General features: G+C 34.8%; 1 protein-coding gene across 4 annotated transcripts in view; it reads right to left on the reverse strand.

Moving 5' to 3' along the window:
- The window catches only part of LOC126892105 (zinc finger protein 235-like), a 46,537-nt gene that overhangs the window by 11,901 nt on the left and 16,497 nt on the right, over nucleotides 1–18,139 (reverse strand). For 2 of the 4 annotated variants that reach the window (XM_050661548.1, XM_050661547.1), the window contains exon 4: nucleotides 15,589–16,721. The exons of the other annotated variants lie outside the window; for them this stretch is intronic. In XM_050661548.1, the coding sequence (XP_050517505.1) occupies nucleotides 15,946–16,721 (776 nt within the window). In that variant the 3' untranslated portion in view covers nucleotides 15,589–15,945. Of the gene's footprint in view, nucleotides 1–15,588; nucleotides 16,722–18,139 lie in introns of those variants that run through there. 4 annotated transcript variants of the gene reach the window in all.

Here is an 18,139-nt window from a genome sequence, read left to right on the forward strand (position 1 = left end):
TTACTCGAGCGCGTCAGATTATCATATGGGGAGAAACGTGGTACCCTGCAGATGTACCTCCACCATATATTGGCTCTAACACAGGGGAGTTCGTTCAGGGGGGCCCGAAAAAAAATATATCCTTAAAAATACTCGAAATTGTCAGATTAAGATAAGGTAAGTTAAGTACATGCAAAAGAGTCTATATTTCAAAAATATGACGATTTGAGCGGGGCGTACAGAAATGGTTGAGTCAAAAAGTTTCACAAAAAAAGCGAATATTTCGCGAAATGAACGTCAGATTGAAAAACTAAAAACTGCGTGTTCAATATTTTTCAAAATTCTATCGAAAAATACCAAACTTGACCCCCCACGGAGAGGGATGGGGAGTAAATTTAAAATTTTAAATACAAATCCCGCGATCTTTCGCAAAATAAACATCATATCGAAAAACTGCAAAATACACTTTATCAATATTTTTGAAAAATCTATCGAATGGTTCCAAACACGACCCCCCACGGAGGTGAGGTGGGGGGTTACTTTAAAATCTTAAATGGTAGACCCCGTTTCTTATTCCAGATTTGGATTGTTTGTATAAAAATAAACAACTTTTATTCGAAACTTTTTTTTGAATTATGGATAGATGGCGCTATAATAGCAAAAAAGATTGTTGGAAATGGAAAATTAAATTAAAAAATGGGAAGTCCCCACTAAAATGGAAAATTTTATCTAACTTTTTTGGTTTTAGGACCTAATAATCATAACCCAATAGGTCCCCAAAGCGCTCGAGTGACTGCATATTTAGCATAATTTGCTCCCCTACCATAATATATCTGCTTGTTCCTACAACCAGAAAAAAAATTAGAGAACTATAGGTACTTCCAAGTCATACGTTACCTTTTTCGTTTTCCGGTGACACAATTGTAATGTATCTGCTTGTTCCAACTCAGTTGCTTCACTAGAAGCGAAGTTAGGAAACTATAGGCTCTTCCAAGATGTGCGTTACCTTTTTCGCTTTCCGACGACACAATTATAACATATCTACTTGTTCCAACTCCGTTGCTTCACCAGAAGCGAAGTTAGGAAACTATAGGCTTTTCCAAGTTGTGCGTTACCTTTTTCGTTTTCCGGTGACCCTATTATAATATATCTGCTTGTTCCAACTCAGTTGCTTCACCAGAAGCGAAGTTAGAAAACTATTGGGTCTTCCAAGTTGTGCGTTACCTTTTTGGCTTTCCGGTGACCCAATTATAATATATCTGCTTGTTCCAACTCCGTTGCTTCACGAGAAGCGAAGTTAGAAAACTATTGGGTCTTCCAAGTTGTGCGTTACCTTTTTGGCTTTCCGGTGACCCAATTATAATATATCTGCTTATTCCAACTCAGTTGCTTCACCAGAAGCGAAGTTAGAAAACTATTGGGTCTTCCAAGTTGTGCGTTACCTTTTTGGCTTTCCGGTGACCCAATTATAATATATCTGCTTGTTCCAACTCCGTTGCTCCACTAGAAGCGAAGTTAGGAAACTATAGGCTCTTCCAAGATGTGCGTTACCTTTTTCGCTTTCCGACGACACAATTATAACATATCTGCTTGTTCCAACACCGTTGCTTCACCAGAAGCGAAGTTAGAAAACTATTGGGTCTTCCAAGTTGTGCGTTACCTCTTTGGCTTTCCGGTGACCCAATTAGAATATATCTGCTTGTTCCAACTCTGTTGCTTCACCAGAAGCGAAGTTAGAAAACTATTGGGTCTTCCAAGTTGTGCCTTACCTTTTTCGCTTTCCGGTCCAGACACGAAGTTAGAAAACTATAGGTTCTCCAAGTCGTGCGTTACCTATTTCGCTTTCCGGTGACACATAATATAATATCTGCTTATGAATGTTTTTTCGATATTGATAACTATTTCCGCAGTGAAAGTCGAAAGGTCAAGTAAACTTGATTTCAAACTCGAATTGTGGCATAAGCCCAAATAAAATAGTAAATCTTATTTTTAATACATATTATTTTTAGTACAACAATGAACTAACATTTTTTAAAAAGGTCCGCATGTAAATTTTTTTATTTCAGCTTCTATTTCCGTTCAGATCGGATTTAAGTTGTTTCTTTAAATTAAATGGTTCTTTATTGAGGATCCCACAATAATGATTTTCCACGGTAAACATCAATAAGTTAGATATTTCCTTCCGACAGTTCCGACCATTCCATTACTAACAAATATTCAACTCATGCGCGCCAAAACCAACAAACCACTCGCAAACCTGTCCAAATACGTATAACCATCAAAGCATTTGTTGAAAAGCCGACAGAAGTTAGATCGTGGTGCGCCGTGTGCGAGCCGTTTGTGTGCCACTTGAAAACACGTACTAATCTAACAAATATGCTGCACGCAAGCGGCTCGCACACCGAATATGTATACCCGCCTTAAGAGTAACTAGTTCAATAAATTTTTGTGAATTGGAAATAAGATATGTGCAGTTATTTGCTTATTAACAACGCAATTTATTGGACTGCATTCACTTTTACAGTAGGTATTACACCCATGGTAAAAGTTATTTGGTAGGTAGGTACAGTCGGAAAAATGAAAGAATACCCATGAACGAACATATAAAACACGCTGTATTTTCCTGTCACCGTGTCACAAATAAAATTGTCCAGTGCAAGTACATGTAACAATAATTATTACATGTAACTGCGCTGGCCAATTTTTTGTGTGACACGGTGACAGGAAAATACAGCGTGTTTTATATGTTCATTCATGGGTATTCTTTCATTTTTCCTACTGTACCTTCTTCTTTGCAGATGTTTATGGTGCCATATGCCATAAAAATATCGAACTTGCAATAGTCTCCTATGAATCTATGAATCACTTAGGAAATAATTACTTGAAATTTTGGGATTCAAATCTGTTTAGTTGGTTATTATACATATTGTGTTATTTTGAACTTAAATAAGTTTGTTTTTACAATTGGAATAATGAACATAAGAACACCATTTCTTATTTTAAATATGTATTAGTATAAAACATAAAATACAACCGTGAGTATCTGAATAAGTCATTCAATATCTTCTAAAATTTAATCTAATGTAACTAATAATATTTTTGTCCAAAAGTAATCTCCGATTATCGTCAAAAAGGTACTTTCAAATGTTTTAACATTATTCTGCGATTTTGCTTCTTTAAGTGCCGTCTTCAAATCGGAGGTTGGATATCATCATCACTATCTTTACTGTATCTACTGCTGCCCTGAAGAGTTCTATAGAACTGCATTTAAAGCAGTCCCCTAAATTCTTCAACCATGACATTTTCCATCTTCCAATACTCCTTGCCTCTCTTATTTTTCCCTGTATTATCAGTCTTAGCATTTCATATCGCTGTCTCTTCATTACTAGTCTAGTCGCAACATAGGGGGTCGGAGGTCCCGTGGGCACTTTAAGGTCGTCGCGATTTGATGGTGGTATTATAGGTTTTTGGGTCGCTGAATCCAATGGAAGTGGTCTGGAAGCCCAAATGTGGTGCGTTTAATTGTTATTAACAAATTATGGTAAAATTAAGTGTTTTTCAGGAATTATTAGAATAGTATAGTATAGTTGATCCAAAAGATGGCATAACCCAGACATCCAAAGTGAAAGTTATCCTTCAACACCAAATTGTTCTATATGGTCCACACAATGTCCAGAAAAAGTCACACCATTTTGAGCGTCGGGTTTGGGAGTAACAGGGGGGAGAAATCGGTAAATTCGTAGTTTTACTTTATCGTACTATATACGTAGTATAGTATAATAGATAAAGTTATAAGATCGTGCAAAAAAAAATTTTCAGATTTCACTTTTTTTCGACGTTTTGACTCCCCCTGAGTCTAAAAAGCAAATAAAAAAAAACATGTCGGAAGTATGTACGTACGTACGTACGTACGTATGTACGTACGTATGTCGCCACCGCCCAGCAAAAACTACTAGACCGATTTTGATGAAATTCGGTATGAGTAAGTTTAAGAGAATTTTGTCGAGAAACTAAGCTTTAAAAAAAAAACCTCTCAAAGGGGGCCGAAATAGGGGGGTTATTTAGGGCCCATTTTTGCAAATTTTGACCGAAATGAATGAAATTCAACTCAAAGTAAGCTCATCGATAGGTAAATAAAAATACGGAATTTGACATTTCCAAATTCAAAATAACGGCCAACATGGCCGACCGCCCACCCGACACATTTCCCTATCTATCTAAAAACTTGTTTAAGATAAGTTTAATTTGAGAAAGTCGTTATATAGCCTAAATATGGGGCTATAAGAAGGATTTATCGTTTTTCCGAAAAAGTTACGGGTTGCCTATATTTAAGGGGTCAAATTTTGACATAAATTTGAACTAGATTTTCTCAAAAATGGCTCCAAGGAATTTTTTTATTTTTTGATATATTTTTGATATCCTATCAGTAAATTGAATGACATTAGTCGTATATCTTAACTCCCCATAGGAGGGGAGTTATGAATTTTCTATAAAAAAATATTCGAGTACTCGTAACTTTCTTCTTAATAGAAACTAAAATTTGAAATTTTGCAGACATATATGGTACTTTATTATCTATTATCACAATAAATTTAACCAAAAATATGGCTTCCGGTTGAACCGGAAATGAATAAAAAATCATAATTTTTTTAGATACGCCCTGTATATTTTAACATATTTTGAAAGAATGCAAAATTACCCTTCCAATGACATAAAATTCATTGCTGTAGCTCAAAACCTCGAAAAGTTACGGTAAATAGAAATTTTGCTATAATCTTATGTGTGTCCTCTCTCACGCGTTCATAGCAGAGCATTATTGTAGGGCAGTCAATGAGGGTATTTGGCTCCCAATTTCCATCCTACTACATTGATGCACTTGATATTTTCACAGTAGGTAGGGAATATCTCAAGAAACAAAATCTACCCTATATACTATGGCGCATTTATCTTGGGGCGGTTCCCACTTCTTCAAGGGGGTGGAAAATTTGTTAGTCAAAATAAGCACGGAAGTGGCTAAAGAACCTATTTCTAAGCAAAAACTGGTCTATACTTTTTTTTTGAGAACTCAATACTTTTTGAGTTATGCATAGTTGAAAATTGGCCATTTTCATTGAAAAATGACACCTTTTCGGACGGATTTTTTGTGAATACCTTAAAAACTATGCATCGAACTAAAAACACTATATAGAACATTTTTTAGAATATAAATAATAAAGAGATTCGTTTCTTCGTAAATGTTTTATTTATAATACAAAAAGAGATATGGTAGGTGAAAATAGTTTGTTTTTTGGTGCATGCTCAAATTGGTGTATTCAACTTGAAATAACAGAGGAACGGTAGGTTTTAGGTGTGTAATGCTACCAACACCTTTTGTAGTGTTTGAAAAGGCCTTTAAAACGAGCACCGTTAAATGTCGGTTACTTACAAACTAAGCGAGATATGGTGCAAAAAAATATATGACTAATGTACTTTAAGGAAAAATGAAAAGTACCTATATACATTTAACTCCCCATCCACTATAATTTAAATGCATTGTTTTCCTTCTAAAATACCTTTTAATATATATAGTGTTATTTCTACTTTCAAAAAGTTGAACGGGTTTAAAATGAATGGTTTTTGTAAAAAATGTGATCAAATTATAGAATGAATTTTTAAATTTTCTTAAAAATCTTCCTTTTTCTCCATGTAATTCGAAAATAAAAATATTTCACCCCTGAGAAGTGGTGGGAACTTCCCCCATGATAAAAGCGCCATAGTATATAGGATAGATTTTGAATTAGGAGATTGGGCTACTCCCAAAATTTCATTAAAATCCAGTAGGATAGAATTTGGAGATAATATCTTGTTCTTAATCTCGCGCATTGACTGGCGTAATCGAAATAGAATGAAATGCAAATATTGTAAACTATTAATTTCTCAGAAAAATGAACTAATTTGAAATGAAAGTATGACTATAATATTCTCTTGATTTATGCAATAATCTACACATCTATAGTGTGTCCTCGAAATATGGCATCGAACATTTTCTCAAATGCAGGCATTAATGATGCGTAGAACCATAAAATACTTTTAAGTACAGTAGGTGTTTCTAAAATATCAAAATAACGAGTAACTTTGTTATTTTTATAGAATGCCAGTATCTAGTGCCATAACGATAATAGATCGGTACGATAAAGTTCTCGGGCGGCCCTTCCGTCCAGCGTTTTTTAAGTTTTTCGCCAATATTTATAAAACTATGCGGTTTAGCATGAACAACCCTCTATACAAAATTGTTCTACATTAAATTTGAAATAAAAAAGACCCTATGCATAATCTTTCTAAAATGAATGGTTCCAAAGTTACGGAGGTAGTATAGTATAACTGGTCAAAAAAAAGGCCTAACCCAAACATCCAAAGTAAAAGTTTTCCTCCAACACCAAAATGTTCTATATGGTCCACATATTGTTCAGTAAAAAGTTACACCATTTTGAGCGTCCGGTTTGGGAGGGAGATGGGAGAGAAGCCGGTAAATTAGTAGTTTTTTTACGTTTTTCGTCAATATTTCTAAAACTATGCTTTAGCGTAAACAATGTTATATACAAAAATGTTCTACATAAAATTTAAAACAAAAAATGTTCTATACATAATTGTTATAAAATCAACGGTTCCAGAGTTATGGAGGGTGAAAAGTCGAGGTTTTCGATACTTTTTATATTTTTTGGGCAATATTTATGATATAACTGTACCAAAAACCCAGACATCCAAAGTGAAAGTTACCCTCCAACACCAAATTGTTCTATATGGTCCACATAATGTTCAGAAAAAAGTCACACCATTTTGAGCGTCGGGTTTGGGGGGGGGGGGAGAGGGGGCAGAAATCGGTGAATATAAAAAGTATCGAAAACCTCCACTTTTCATCCTCCGTAACTCTGGAACCGTTGATTTTGTAACAATTATGTATAGAACCTTTTTTGTTTTACATTTTATGTAGAACATTTTTCTATAGAACATTCCATACGCTAAAGCATAGTTTTATAAATATTGACGAAAAACGTAAAAAAACTACTAATTTACCGACTTCTCTCCCATCTCCCCCCAAACCGCACGCTCAAAATGGTGTAACTTTTTACTGAACAATATGTGGACCATATAGAACAATTTGGTGTTGAAGGAAAACTTTTACTTTGGATGTCTGGGTTAGGCCTTTTTTGGACCAATTATACTATACTACCTCCGTAACTTTGGAACCGTTCATTTTAGAAGGGTTATGCATAGGGCCTTTTTTATTTCAAATTTAATGTAGAACAATTTTGTGTAGAGGGTTGTTCATGCTAAACCGCTTAGTTTTAGAAATATTGACGAAAAACGTAAAAAACTACGAATTTGACAGATTTCTCCCCCCTCTCTTCCCCAAACCCGACGCTCAAAATGGTGTGACTTTTTTCTGAACATTATGTGGATCATATAGAACAATTTGGTGTTGGAGGATAACTTTCACTTTGGATGTCTGGGTTTGGGTCTAACTATACCATACTAGAAGCTCTGTAAATAAATTGATAGTGCTAAGGTCTTCTCTGGTGTATTTTTGGTCGCTGAATCGAATGCGACTAGTCGCGATTACTCAAAATGTGTTCTTATTTTGTTAATAACAAAAAAGAAAAACAAAGTAAGTTATCAATCGTTTAAGGTCAGTTGGGGTAAGTGCGATAGAAAATTAACATAGTTAAAATATAAAGCATTCGAAGATGCCCTAAAAATTCCCTGCGATCAATACAATTTTTCCCATGAAAGATACAGGCATTGACTACACCTTGAGTTCTTAATTTTTTTTTATATATCGGTTTAAGAGAAAATTATATTATTTTTTTTAAGGCAAGTGGTCGCACTTACCCCGCCCAATTGGGGTTAGTAGGGTTACCATACGTCCGGATTTTTTTCTTTACTAAACAAATATTTAAAAAAATATTTAACAAATTACTCGAAGATCTCAAAGATGCAAATTTTATTACGGTTACAATTGATAGTTCAAACAGAAACGAAATCAAACTGACTCCGGTATGTGTTCGTTATTTTAAGCAAAATGAAGGTGCCAACGTGAAACTTTTATTTTTGATGAACTTCCGGGTGAAACATCTGATCTTTTATAATTTAAAATGTATTAAAAAGTACTCTATTGATTTAAAAGTAGTTTGCCTTTGTGCTGATAATACTAATACTGACTTTAGGGGTTCACCGGAGGGACCGCAGACGTTCGGATACAATTAGCGTCTCTTTGCAAAGACGATGACGTCGACTTTGCAAAGTAACAAGACACTTACTCAACACACACACTACACACGACACTAAGTACCTCATGTTGTGACTGGCTTTTTTTTATTTAATTTGATGGCTTTGGTAAAGACCAATTAGCCAGACAATTTTTACATCTAAGTATAATATTACATATCTAGAATAGAAGAATGACATAAAGTCCATGCCATTAAAAAAAACTTTAGGGGTGTCAAAAGGCAAGGGCAAGGATATGTTTTTTTCCTTGGACTACCCCTGTCCGGATTTGGAATTAATAAATTATGGTAACCCTAGGTAAGAGTGAATTTGGAGATATATTTTTATATACGGCATATATACTTAATCTGGGGGTAAGAGCGTTTTACTTGAATATTTGTTAATAAGAAGCTCTTTTGAAACTCAAAGTATCTTTATTTAAAAAAAGTTACAAGCTCGTAAACTTTAAACAGAGGAATAACTTAAAACGCAAAAAACAAAATATCTTTGATTTATCGTTAAATTGTAAAGTAAATGGTATTCTTATGTTTATTTACGTAGAAAGTATACATGGTAATAAATTCTAAACAAAAATTTTTTTTTAAAGCTATTCCACGTTATAGCCGCTAAACGATATTTGAAATGATATTTCTCCTCGCCTTCCAATTTCGGGATCCGGCAAGAGCTTAACAATGTCCGTTTCAAACACAATAGAAACGTCCTCAACCAAAGGAAATTTAAACATTGATTTTTTCATGAAAAATGCACTTTTTCTAGAAAACTTTATCTCTACCTCTTTATCTTTAATGTCTATTATTTTCCCTACATAATATTTAATATTTTTCTTTCCTGGAAATTGAACTAATACCCAATTGTTAACAGATAATTCAGACAAGCTTCTCGTCATTTCATCTAACTCCCCGTTCTCTTCAGTCATTTATACACGTATATCTTCCAACGTATCTTCATCCTCTTCTGCATATTCGACTGTTTCTTCATCGTCTTCGTCGCTGTCCAAAATTTCCTTTAACCTGGAATTACCTGCTGCTTCATTGTTATTCTTCTTTGTGCCTTTCCTTTGTTTTGGCCCCTTTTCTACGGTTTCTTTTTCTTTTAGGCGCACTAGCACTTAATTTCTTGTAATAACCTCCGCTCCACCTGCTGCTATTTTCTTGGGCTTTTTTTCATCGTTGTCTTTTGTACCAATTTTCATAGTTGTTGCTAAAATTTGGTCGAAGGTTACATGCCTTAAGGACGTGTTGTGAGGGGTACAATTGGTGGGTGTTAGTTGGCGATGCGATGTGCTTGGACTTTCCGCGACTTCAATAGTATCGGAGATGTTGCTATTAGCTGATATACCGGATGGACCAGTCTTTAAAATCTCTGGTTCTCTATTCGGATCTTCATCAGCTGTTACATGCATTGTTTCTGTTTGACTATTTTGCCATCTTTTGTAAGCCGAAGGATCAAACTTGTCGGAGGCTATAACTTGATCATTAAAGGGGTAGATACCGGCTTTCCTAAATCCGTGATGAATTATTACGGGGTCCGTCTCTTTCCATATTGTTTTGGTTAGCACCGAGGTTTTTTTTAATATTTTCTTTCCTGGGTGTCCACGTTGCCATTGGACTAGCTTTGCATCCCATCTGTCCTTAATCGACTTAAACACGGCTACATCTAGAGGTTGAAGTAAGTGACTGGAGTGAGGTGTTAGCTTTAAAATTGTCACTCGTTCCTTCATAGCCTCTTCAATCAAACTTATACTGATGTGTGTTGCATGGCCATCATAGATTAAAAGTATAGGGCGCTTATCTTTAAAGTCAGAAATTAAAGCTTTGCTGAAATAGTTCTGAAAAACCTGAAATTCCATCCAACCTTTCTTTGTTGCAGCATAAAAAACTTCAGGTTTTTGGGGATCTTCCTCTGGAGCAGTCCACTCGTCGTAAATATGCAAGCCTTTAAAAATAATAAGGGGTGTTCCTTTTGACCCAGCTGCACTGCAAGTCGTCAAAACTGTCGTGTTTTCTCTTCCTGGAGTGCTGATTGTTCTGGTTGCAGCAGTTCCAATGGCACCAACAATTTTGGTTTTTTTGGGGTCTACACAAAAACTCGTTTCATCTAGGTTCCATATCTGATCTGGCTTATTTTCCAGACCAAGCTCAATAATTGTACGCTTTAGCAGATCAAAATGGTCGTATATTATAAATGGATCTACTACATTTCTTTCTTGCCATTTCTACAGCTTGGGGTTTTTTATTGAGAGTCGGTGTCTTCTTCGGAAATCTATAAACCAGTCAGGGCCAGGGACGCCGTCTTTAAATCTTGTTTTCAATTTGTTTTTTATCACATATTGTCCAACTTTTTCAAGCACCTCTGGTCTGGACAAGCCAAATCCGCCCTTTTCCATTAACTTAATGGCCTGGGTAATTTTTTGTTCGTCTTCATAAGGAATATCCAAGTCTCTCCCCAAACGTTTGCTCTTGGTGCCCCTACGCCCTGTGACATGGTCCAGAACTGTCATCTTTGGTATTTTATAAAGGGAACTTGCTTTTCTTAGAGACAATTGCTTACATTTAACAGTTTCGATGGCAGCCTGCAATTGGTCCTTAGTATAATTTGCACCTCTTTGCGATTTTCTCGTATAATTTCGCGGCATGTTTCTGAAAATCAGAAAGATCCGAACATAATATTGAAACCAAGAAAGGGGGTAAGTGCGTTACGCACGTGGACGCACTTACACCTTCCACACATTTTTCGGGGTAAGTACGTCCACATCGATAACTAAAAAATAACAGCTTTTATACGACAAATAAAACAATTTTCCATTAGTTTATTAGGTTTTTATAATACTTATACCATAAAAGTAGAAGAATAACAATAAGTCTAAGTAATATCGATTTTTAAAAAATTACTCACCTACTTGATCTGAAAGTTGAAACGACTATGTGAGGTTACAATTCTGACAGCTGACTGCTCGGTTAATGGGCCGTTGCCATAATACCCTGGCTTAAAAAGTACTATATGGTGAACATGTTGCCACAGTGTTGCCGACCCTAACTGTTAATATCGCTCTATTATCCTGTGTGGTCGCACTTACCACTTACCCTAAATACGCTCTTACCCCAACTGACCTTATACAGTTTTAATTCATTTACTCTTTTGTTTGAATATTAAGGAATCTTTCTTGTTGGAACTTTTACCACGCTGAGCAGATGAGTTGTGAATTATTTAAAATTCTCTCATCTTAATTTCCTCGGCATCCTGTATGATTTATATATTTTGAAAATCTCAGAAGGTGTAACCAAAGAAAGTATTCCACCTGTTGTCAATCTGGTGGTATGGAGACGATATTTATTGTCGTTTTCTGTGCTACTTCAATTGATAACTTACTTTGTTTTTCGGTAGATGGCCCTAGTTCATCCGTGACATTTCTTTCTTTGCAATTCGGAAAGGCCCAGAGTGTGGTACGTGGAAGAATCTGAGAGAGGAGGATATGGGACTACTGATGAGGGGGAAACAACCCCCGAAACCGGTATAGATTCTTCCTGCACTCTCAGATTTGACCACAGTATTATGCAACTGCTGCATTTTCGTGTTGCAAATAAATTGAGAATGTTTATACATTTTTCACAAAATAATTGTTTATTCGCCGAAAAGTTCGAAATGCGATATCTACAGCAAGTTTGTAGTCTTTTTCATAGTATTTTTATACGCTAACTCGATTGTCACTAGTCGTGATAATTTAAATAGTTCATGTGGTGAGACCGCTCCCGTCTGGAAAAATTTCTGATTCGGTTTCTTTGTAAAAATGTCCCCTTTAAACAAATATGAAGGGTGCCGGGCGGAATTTTTGGGCAGAAATTGTTTAACAACTTTTTTAAACAAATACAAAAGATCACGTTTTTTTGCTCCATAACATATATTTTTAAGTTTCGTGGGCTATTCTGAACAAGAAAGGTATCTTGTAAATTTTCTCAAAAATTGATAGTTTTCGAGTTATAAGCGATTTAAAATCTGAAAAATGCGAAAATACGCATTTTCGAGGCTTAAAAACTCATATTTAAATTATGTAGTATTTTTGAGGTTGCCATATACTTAAATTGAAGTTTAAACATTCGTTTTCAAGATTCTGAAGAGTGATCGCGTCTAACCTTAATTTAAATCGTTATTTTTTTTAATTGTTAAATATGCATGTCCATCCCATTTTTTTGCCGGTGCGGCGCGCTCTATTCCAAAAATCTTATATTTTTTTAGATTCTTTGGTAGTCCTGTCGCCAGGGGGGGTACAACGGCCTCCTTAATTCAGATGGACTTACCCAAGTTTTTTTATATATTTTGACCCGTAGAATACGAATTTTTTAGGTAACAGTTGATCCGGATGTCGATAAGATTGTTATAGACAAAGAACTTGAGGAATTGCATAACAGCGATTTCTCGCAAAACAAAACATCTTTTTGTATTTTTTGGGTCATTTTAAGCAAAAAATATTCCTACAAGTTTTTTCGTAGAATGCATAGTTTCCGAGATAACAGCGATTAAACTTTCAAAAAATCGAAAAATTGCAATTTTTGAACCCGAATAGCTTTTGATTAAAAAATAAAGTAGCAATTCTGCTTACCGCATTTGAAAGTTTAAGTCAAATTATATCGGTTTTGATTATTTGCATTGCTAAAAATTAATTAATCTATAAACACATAGTGTTTCCCGTGCCTAATACATGCGTTTTAACGCATGCTACGTAGAAATTGCCTCGCTTGCACTGGTAGCTACTCTACCTACTCGTTCGATTTTAAATGAGAAATCATAGAAAACATCACTCACATACTAGGTGTTTATAGCTTTGTTTAACAATAAAATAATAAATTTTTAGCAATGCAAATAATCAAAACCGATATAATTTGACTTAAACTTTCAAATGCGGTAAGCAGAATTGCTACTTTATTTTTTAATCAAAAGTTATTCGGGTTCAAAAATTGCAATTTTTCGATTTTTTGTAAGTTCAACCGCGGTTATCTCGAAAACTCTGCATTCTACGAAAAAACTTGTAGGAATATTTTTTGCTTAAAATGACCCAAAAAATACAAAAACATGTTTTGTTTTGCGAGAAATCGCTGTTATGTAATTCCTCAAGTTCTTTGTCTATAACAATCTTATCGACATCCGGATCAACTGTTACCCAAAAAATTCGTATTCTGCGGGTCAAAATATATAAAAAAAACTTGGGTAAGTCCATCTGAATTAAGGAGGCCGTTGTACCCCCCCTGGCGACAGGACTATGGGACATTATAAATAAAAAAAGTTTCTTGACATTTTTCTCAAAAGTTAATAGTTTTAAAGTTATAAGCGATTTAAAAACCGAAAATACATTTTTTTGTCATTTTTCGGATTTTAAATCGCTTATAACTTTAAAACTATTAACTTTTGAGAAAAATGTCAAAAAACTTATTTTATTTAGAATGTCCCAAATAATCTAGAAAAAATATTTTTCGGAGGAAACTAGGAGATTTTTGAAATAGAGCGCGCCGCACCGGCAAAAACATCGGATAAACATGCATATTTAACAATTAAAAAACAACGGTACCTATACATTAAAGTTAGACGCGATCACTCTTCAGAATCTTGAAGCTGAATGTTTAACCTTCAAATCTGGCAACCTCAAAAATACTAATTTAAATATGAGTTTTTAAGCCTCGAAAATGCGTATTGTCGCATTTTTCAGATTTTAAATCGCTTATAACTCGAAAACTATCAATTTTTGAGAAAAATTACAAGATACCTTTCTTGTTTAGAATGATCCAAAAAACCTAAAAATATTTCAGAGCAAAAAAACGTGATCTTTTGCATTTGTTTAAAAAAATGTTTAAACATTTTTGACATTTTTGAATAGGAATCCACAAAGAAACCGAATCAGAAATTTTTTTAGACAGAAGCGGTCTCACCACATGGAGGACTAAAACCACTTTCTGACTTTGTAATTAATAAATTATTGCAAAAATAATGGTTTATAGTACGTTTACTCACGGTTTTTGCTCTAAATTTTAAAAAACTACCTGGAATGACATGAAATTTGGCATGCACGTAGCTAACATGTCAAACAAAACAAGTGATATTGTGCCGATGTGTGCTTTTACCCTGGGGTGAGTTTCATCCCGTTCCAGGGGTGAAAAAGGAAACCTTTAAAATAAGTCCGGAATTGGATAAACTGATTAGTTATAAGCAACTTTTGATCTATTCAGTTTTTTCACCAAGTCAACACTTTTCGAGTTATTTCCGAGTGAATATGTTAATTTTTCAACAAAAAAACAAAAATAACTCGAAAAGTATTGACTTAGTGAAAAAACTGTATAGAACAAAAGTTGCTTAAAATTAACCAGTTTATCCACTTCCGGACTTATTTTAAAAGTTTCTTTTTTCACCCCGAAAAGGGGTGAAACTCACCCCCAGGGTAAAAGCAGACATCGGCACAATATTTTGTTTGACATGCTAGCTAGGTGTATGAAAAATTTCATGTCAATCCAAGTGGTTTTTTAAAATATAGAGCAAAAATCGTGAGTGAACGTACTATAAATCGTTATTTTTGCAACAATTTATTAATAACAAAGTCGGAACGTAGTTTAAGCTATCACGACTAGTGGCAATCGATTTAGCATATAAAAATATTATGAAAAAGACTACAAACTTGTTGCAGATAGCGCATTTCGAGTACAAACTCCGCAAAGTAAAATGATCCTAATGATCTAACTGCTCTCACCCCTTCTTATTTTCTTATCGGCCGATCTCATACATAATTGCCAGACCTAGATGTAAAAAATTTACCAGTTAACCGATTATCCCGCTTTCAATTGGTACAACGTTTTTGGAAGCGCTGGTCAAGAGAATATCTCTCAGAAATGCAACAAAGAAGCAAATGGAAAACTACCAAGTCCTAACTTACACCGATTCCTTAGTTCTTATTCGAGATGACAATGCCTCGCCTTTGAATTGGTTACTTGGAAGTGTTCAAAAATTAGTTCCAGGACCTGATGGTGTTCCTAGAGTGGCTGAAGTAAAAACTGTAGGTGGAGTAACTCCTCGTGCTATTACGAGACTTTGCAGATTACCCACCCATAGAAGATGAGGTGCTTACATACATGAGAGTGAAAGTGATTTTGTATCTGTTTCGAAAATGACAGTTAATTTAACATTTAACCTTCCTCTTTTTTCACCAATTTAACGATGTATTGTATAATTAAAAGATTTATTATAATCTTTCAAGGCTGGCGGTATGTTCAGACCCTAGCTTAGTTATTCAAGTCAACTTAGAAACAGCGTCAATAGCGACGTTGCCAACGAGAGTTTATTAAAAGTTGTAATAAGACAACCACGTATATAGTATTTTTTATTGCTATGAACGAAAGTATAACTCCAAGTAATATTTTGCAAACGGAAGTACACATCAAAAAGTCTAATTATAAATCCTAATCAATGCCGTAATCTGGGATTTTCACTGCGCGCCAATCGTTTATGGAGCTGCAGGGCGTAGTTTATTTATGACGTACGAAAACGTCACCGGCGTTAGACAAGGGCAAAGTATGACGTTAATTAACGTCATTGGCACTGAATGGGTTAAATAAAGGTATTAAAACCATTGAAATCTTATTAATGTTTTGTCGGGTGTGGACTTTCATGCGCTTATATGTTCTGTTATAGCAAACTGCTTAAAACAAATTTCGTACTTTTAAGTTAAGTATTTTCTCCAGAGTGCAATTTCAAATGTTTATTCAAACTACTTTTCTGAGAAAACTGCTTAAAACAAATTTCGCACTTGTAAGGTTTTTCACCAGTGTGCGTTCTTAAATGAGCTTTCAAATAGTCTGCTGCACTAAATTGCTTGAAACAAATTTCGCACTTGTAAGGCTTTTGTCCATTGTGCAATTTCAAATGTGTTTTCAATATACCTGCTCGACTAAATTGCTTAAAACAAAAATCGCACTTGTAAGGTTTTTCACCAGTGTGCTTTCTTAAATGAGCTTTCAAATGCTCTGCTTGACTAAATTGCTTAAAACAAATTTCACACTTGTAAGGTTTTTCTCCTGTATGTGTTCTCAAATGTTTCTTCAAATCGCATATTGCAATAAATCTCTTCAAACAAATTTCGCACTTGTAAGGTTTTTCCCCAGAGTGTATTTTCAAATGCCTTTTCAAGTGACCTGTTTCTGTAAACAACTTAAAACACATTTCACACTTGTAAGGTTTTTCCCCAGTGTGCATTTTTAAATGTGTTTTCAAAGAACTTGCTGCAGTGAACTGCTTGAAACAAATTTCACACTTGTAAGGTTTTTCTCCAGTGTGCACTTTGAAATGTGTTTTCAAAGAACTTGCTCTAGTAAACTGCTTGGAACAAATTTCACATTTTAATGTTTTTTCTTCAACAGGTCGGGCCATACGTTGTTCTTGATTACATGAATGTACAAGTGTTATTTTCATAGTTTCTGATGTATCCTCTTCTTTAAGAAAGCCTGAAATAAAAACCAAAGTGTATGTTTTATATTAAAAAAAATTAATAGATACACTATTTAATTCTAATATATGTAGGTAGTAGGTATATTCAATATATTGTGCGTATATCAACTAATCTAGTATGGTATAATCGCGGTAACATATATTGTGGTATGCTTTAAATACAGCGATGTTTGATCCCTGGAAAACCGACCGGAAGCAGTTCGTTACTATACTGTTAGAAGTATTCCGATTACTGGTTGGAAGTTTGATAAAGTTTATTTTGATTACTGAATATACTGACTTGTTGGGCCAACCGCCTATGCTGAGCTGAAAGCACCTATCTTTCTCGTTTCCAGAAACTTCAGCACTGGTCTGTTCCACCTTTTGGTTAGGCTAGAGCCATTTTCATAGAAATGTGCCATTGGTCGTTGTGCCTAAGAGTCAACGAACCGTATCTGGTGTTTACTCTTCAATTCAAACATCCAGTTTAACTTTGTGTGATGAGACTACAAAGAGTTAGTCTTCTTCTTTTTTGGTATCGTTCCATTTTTTGTATGGTTCCTATTCCGATTTCAAGCTGTGGTTTACACCAAGTAAAATCGTGGGGAGGCTGTGTAACGATACAAAAACATTTAATTTTTTAAAATTTCATCTTTTGCAAAAAAACATTATCTTTCATTTTACCCTGTATATCACACGAGTCTTTTTGTTGATATCCATTAAAGATTTGCGTCCTTCAGAAATGTTGCGTGAGAATGTATCCTTCTAGTCCATGTGGTGAGACCGCTCCCGTCTGAAAAACATTTCTAATTCTGTTTCTCTGCGGATTCATATTCAAAAATGTCCCCTTTAAACAAATCTGAAGGGTGCCGGACGGAATTTTTGGGCAGAAATTGTTAAACAATTTTTTTAAACAAATACATAAGATCACCTTTTATTGCTCCAAAAAATATATTAGGTTTTTGGGTCATTCTAAACAAGAAAGGTATCTTGTGATTTTTCTTAAAAATTGAGAGTTTTTGAGTTATAGGCGATTTAAAAGCGACATTTTCGAGGCTTAAAAACTCATATTTAAATTAGTATTTTTAAGGGTGCCAATAACTTGGATTAAAGTTTAAAAACATTCCTTTTCAAGATTCCGAAGAGTGATCGGGTCTAACGTCAATTTAGACCGTAGTTTTTTAATTGTTAATTATGCGTGTCCATCCGGTTTTTTTGCCGGTGCGGCGCGCACTATTTTCAAAAATCTATTTTCCTCCGAAAAATATGTTTTCTAGATTCTTTGCACAATATAGCAACGTGGGCAAGGAAATGGCGAATTAGAATAAATGAAAGTAAATCTGCACACATAACATTCACAAAATGCCATGGTGAAACGCCAAGCATCACATTCAACAATGAACGAATACCTAAAACAGACAGCGTAAAATATTTG

Source organism: Diabrotica virgifera, chromosome 9 (assembly GCF_917563875.1).
Source record: "Diabrotica virgifera virgifera chromosome 9, PGI_DIABVI_V3a".
NCBI lineage: Eukaryota > Metazoa > Arthropoda > Insecta > Coleoptera > Chrysomelidae > Diabrotica > Diabrotica virgifera.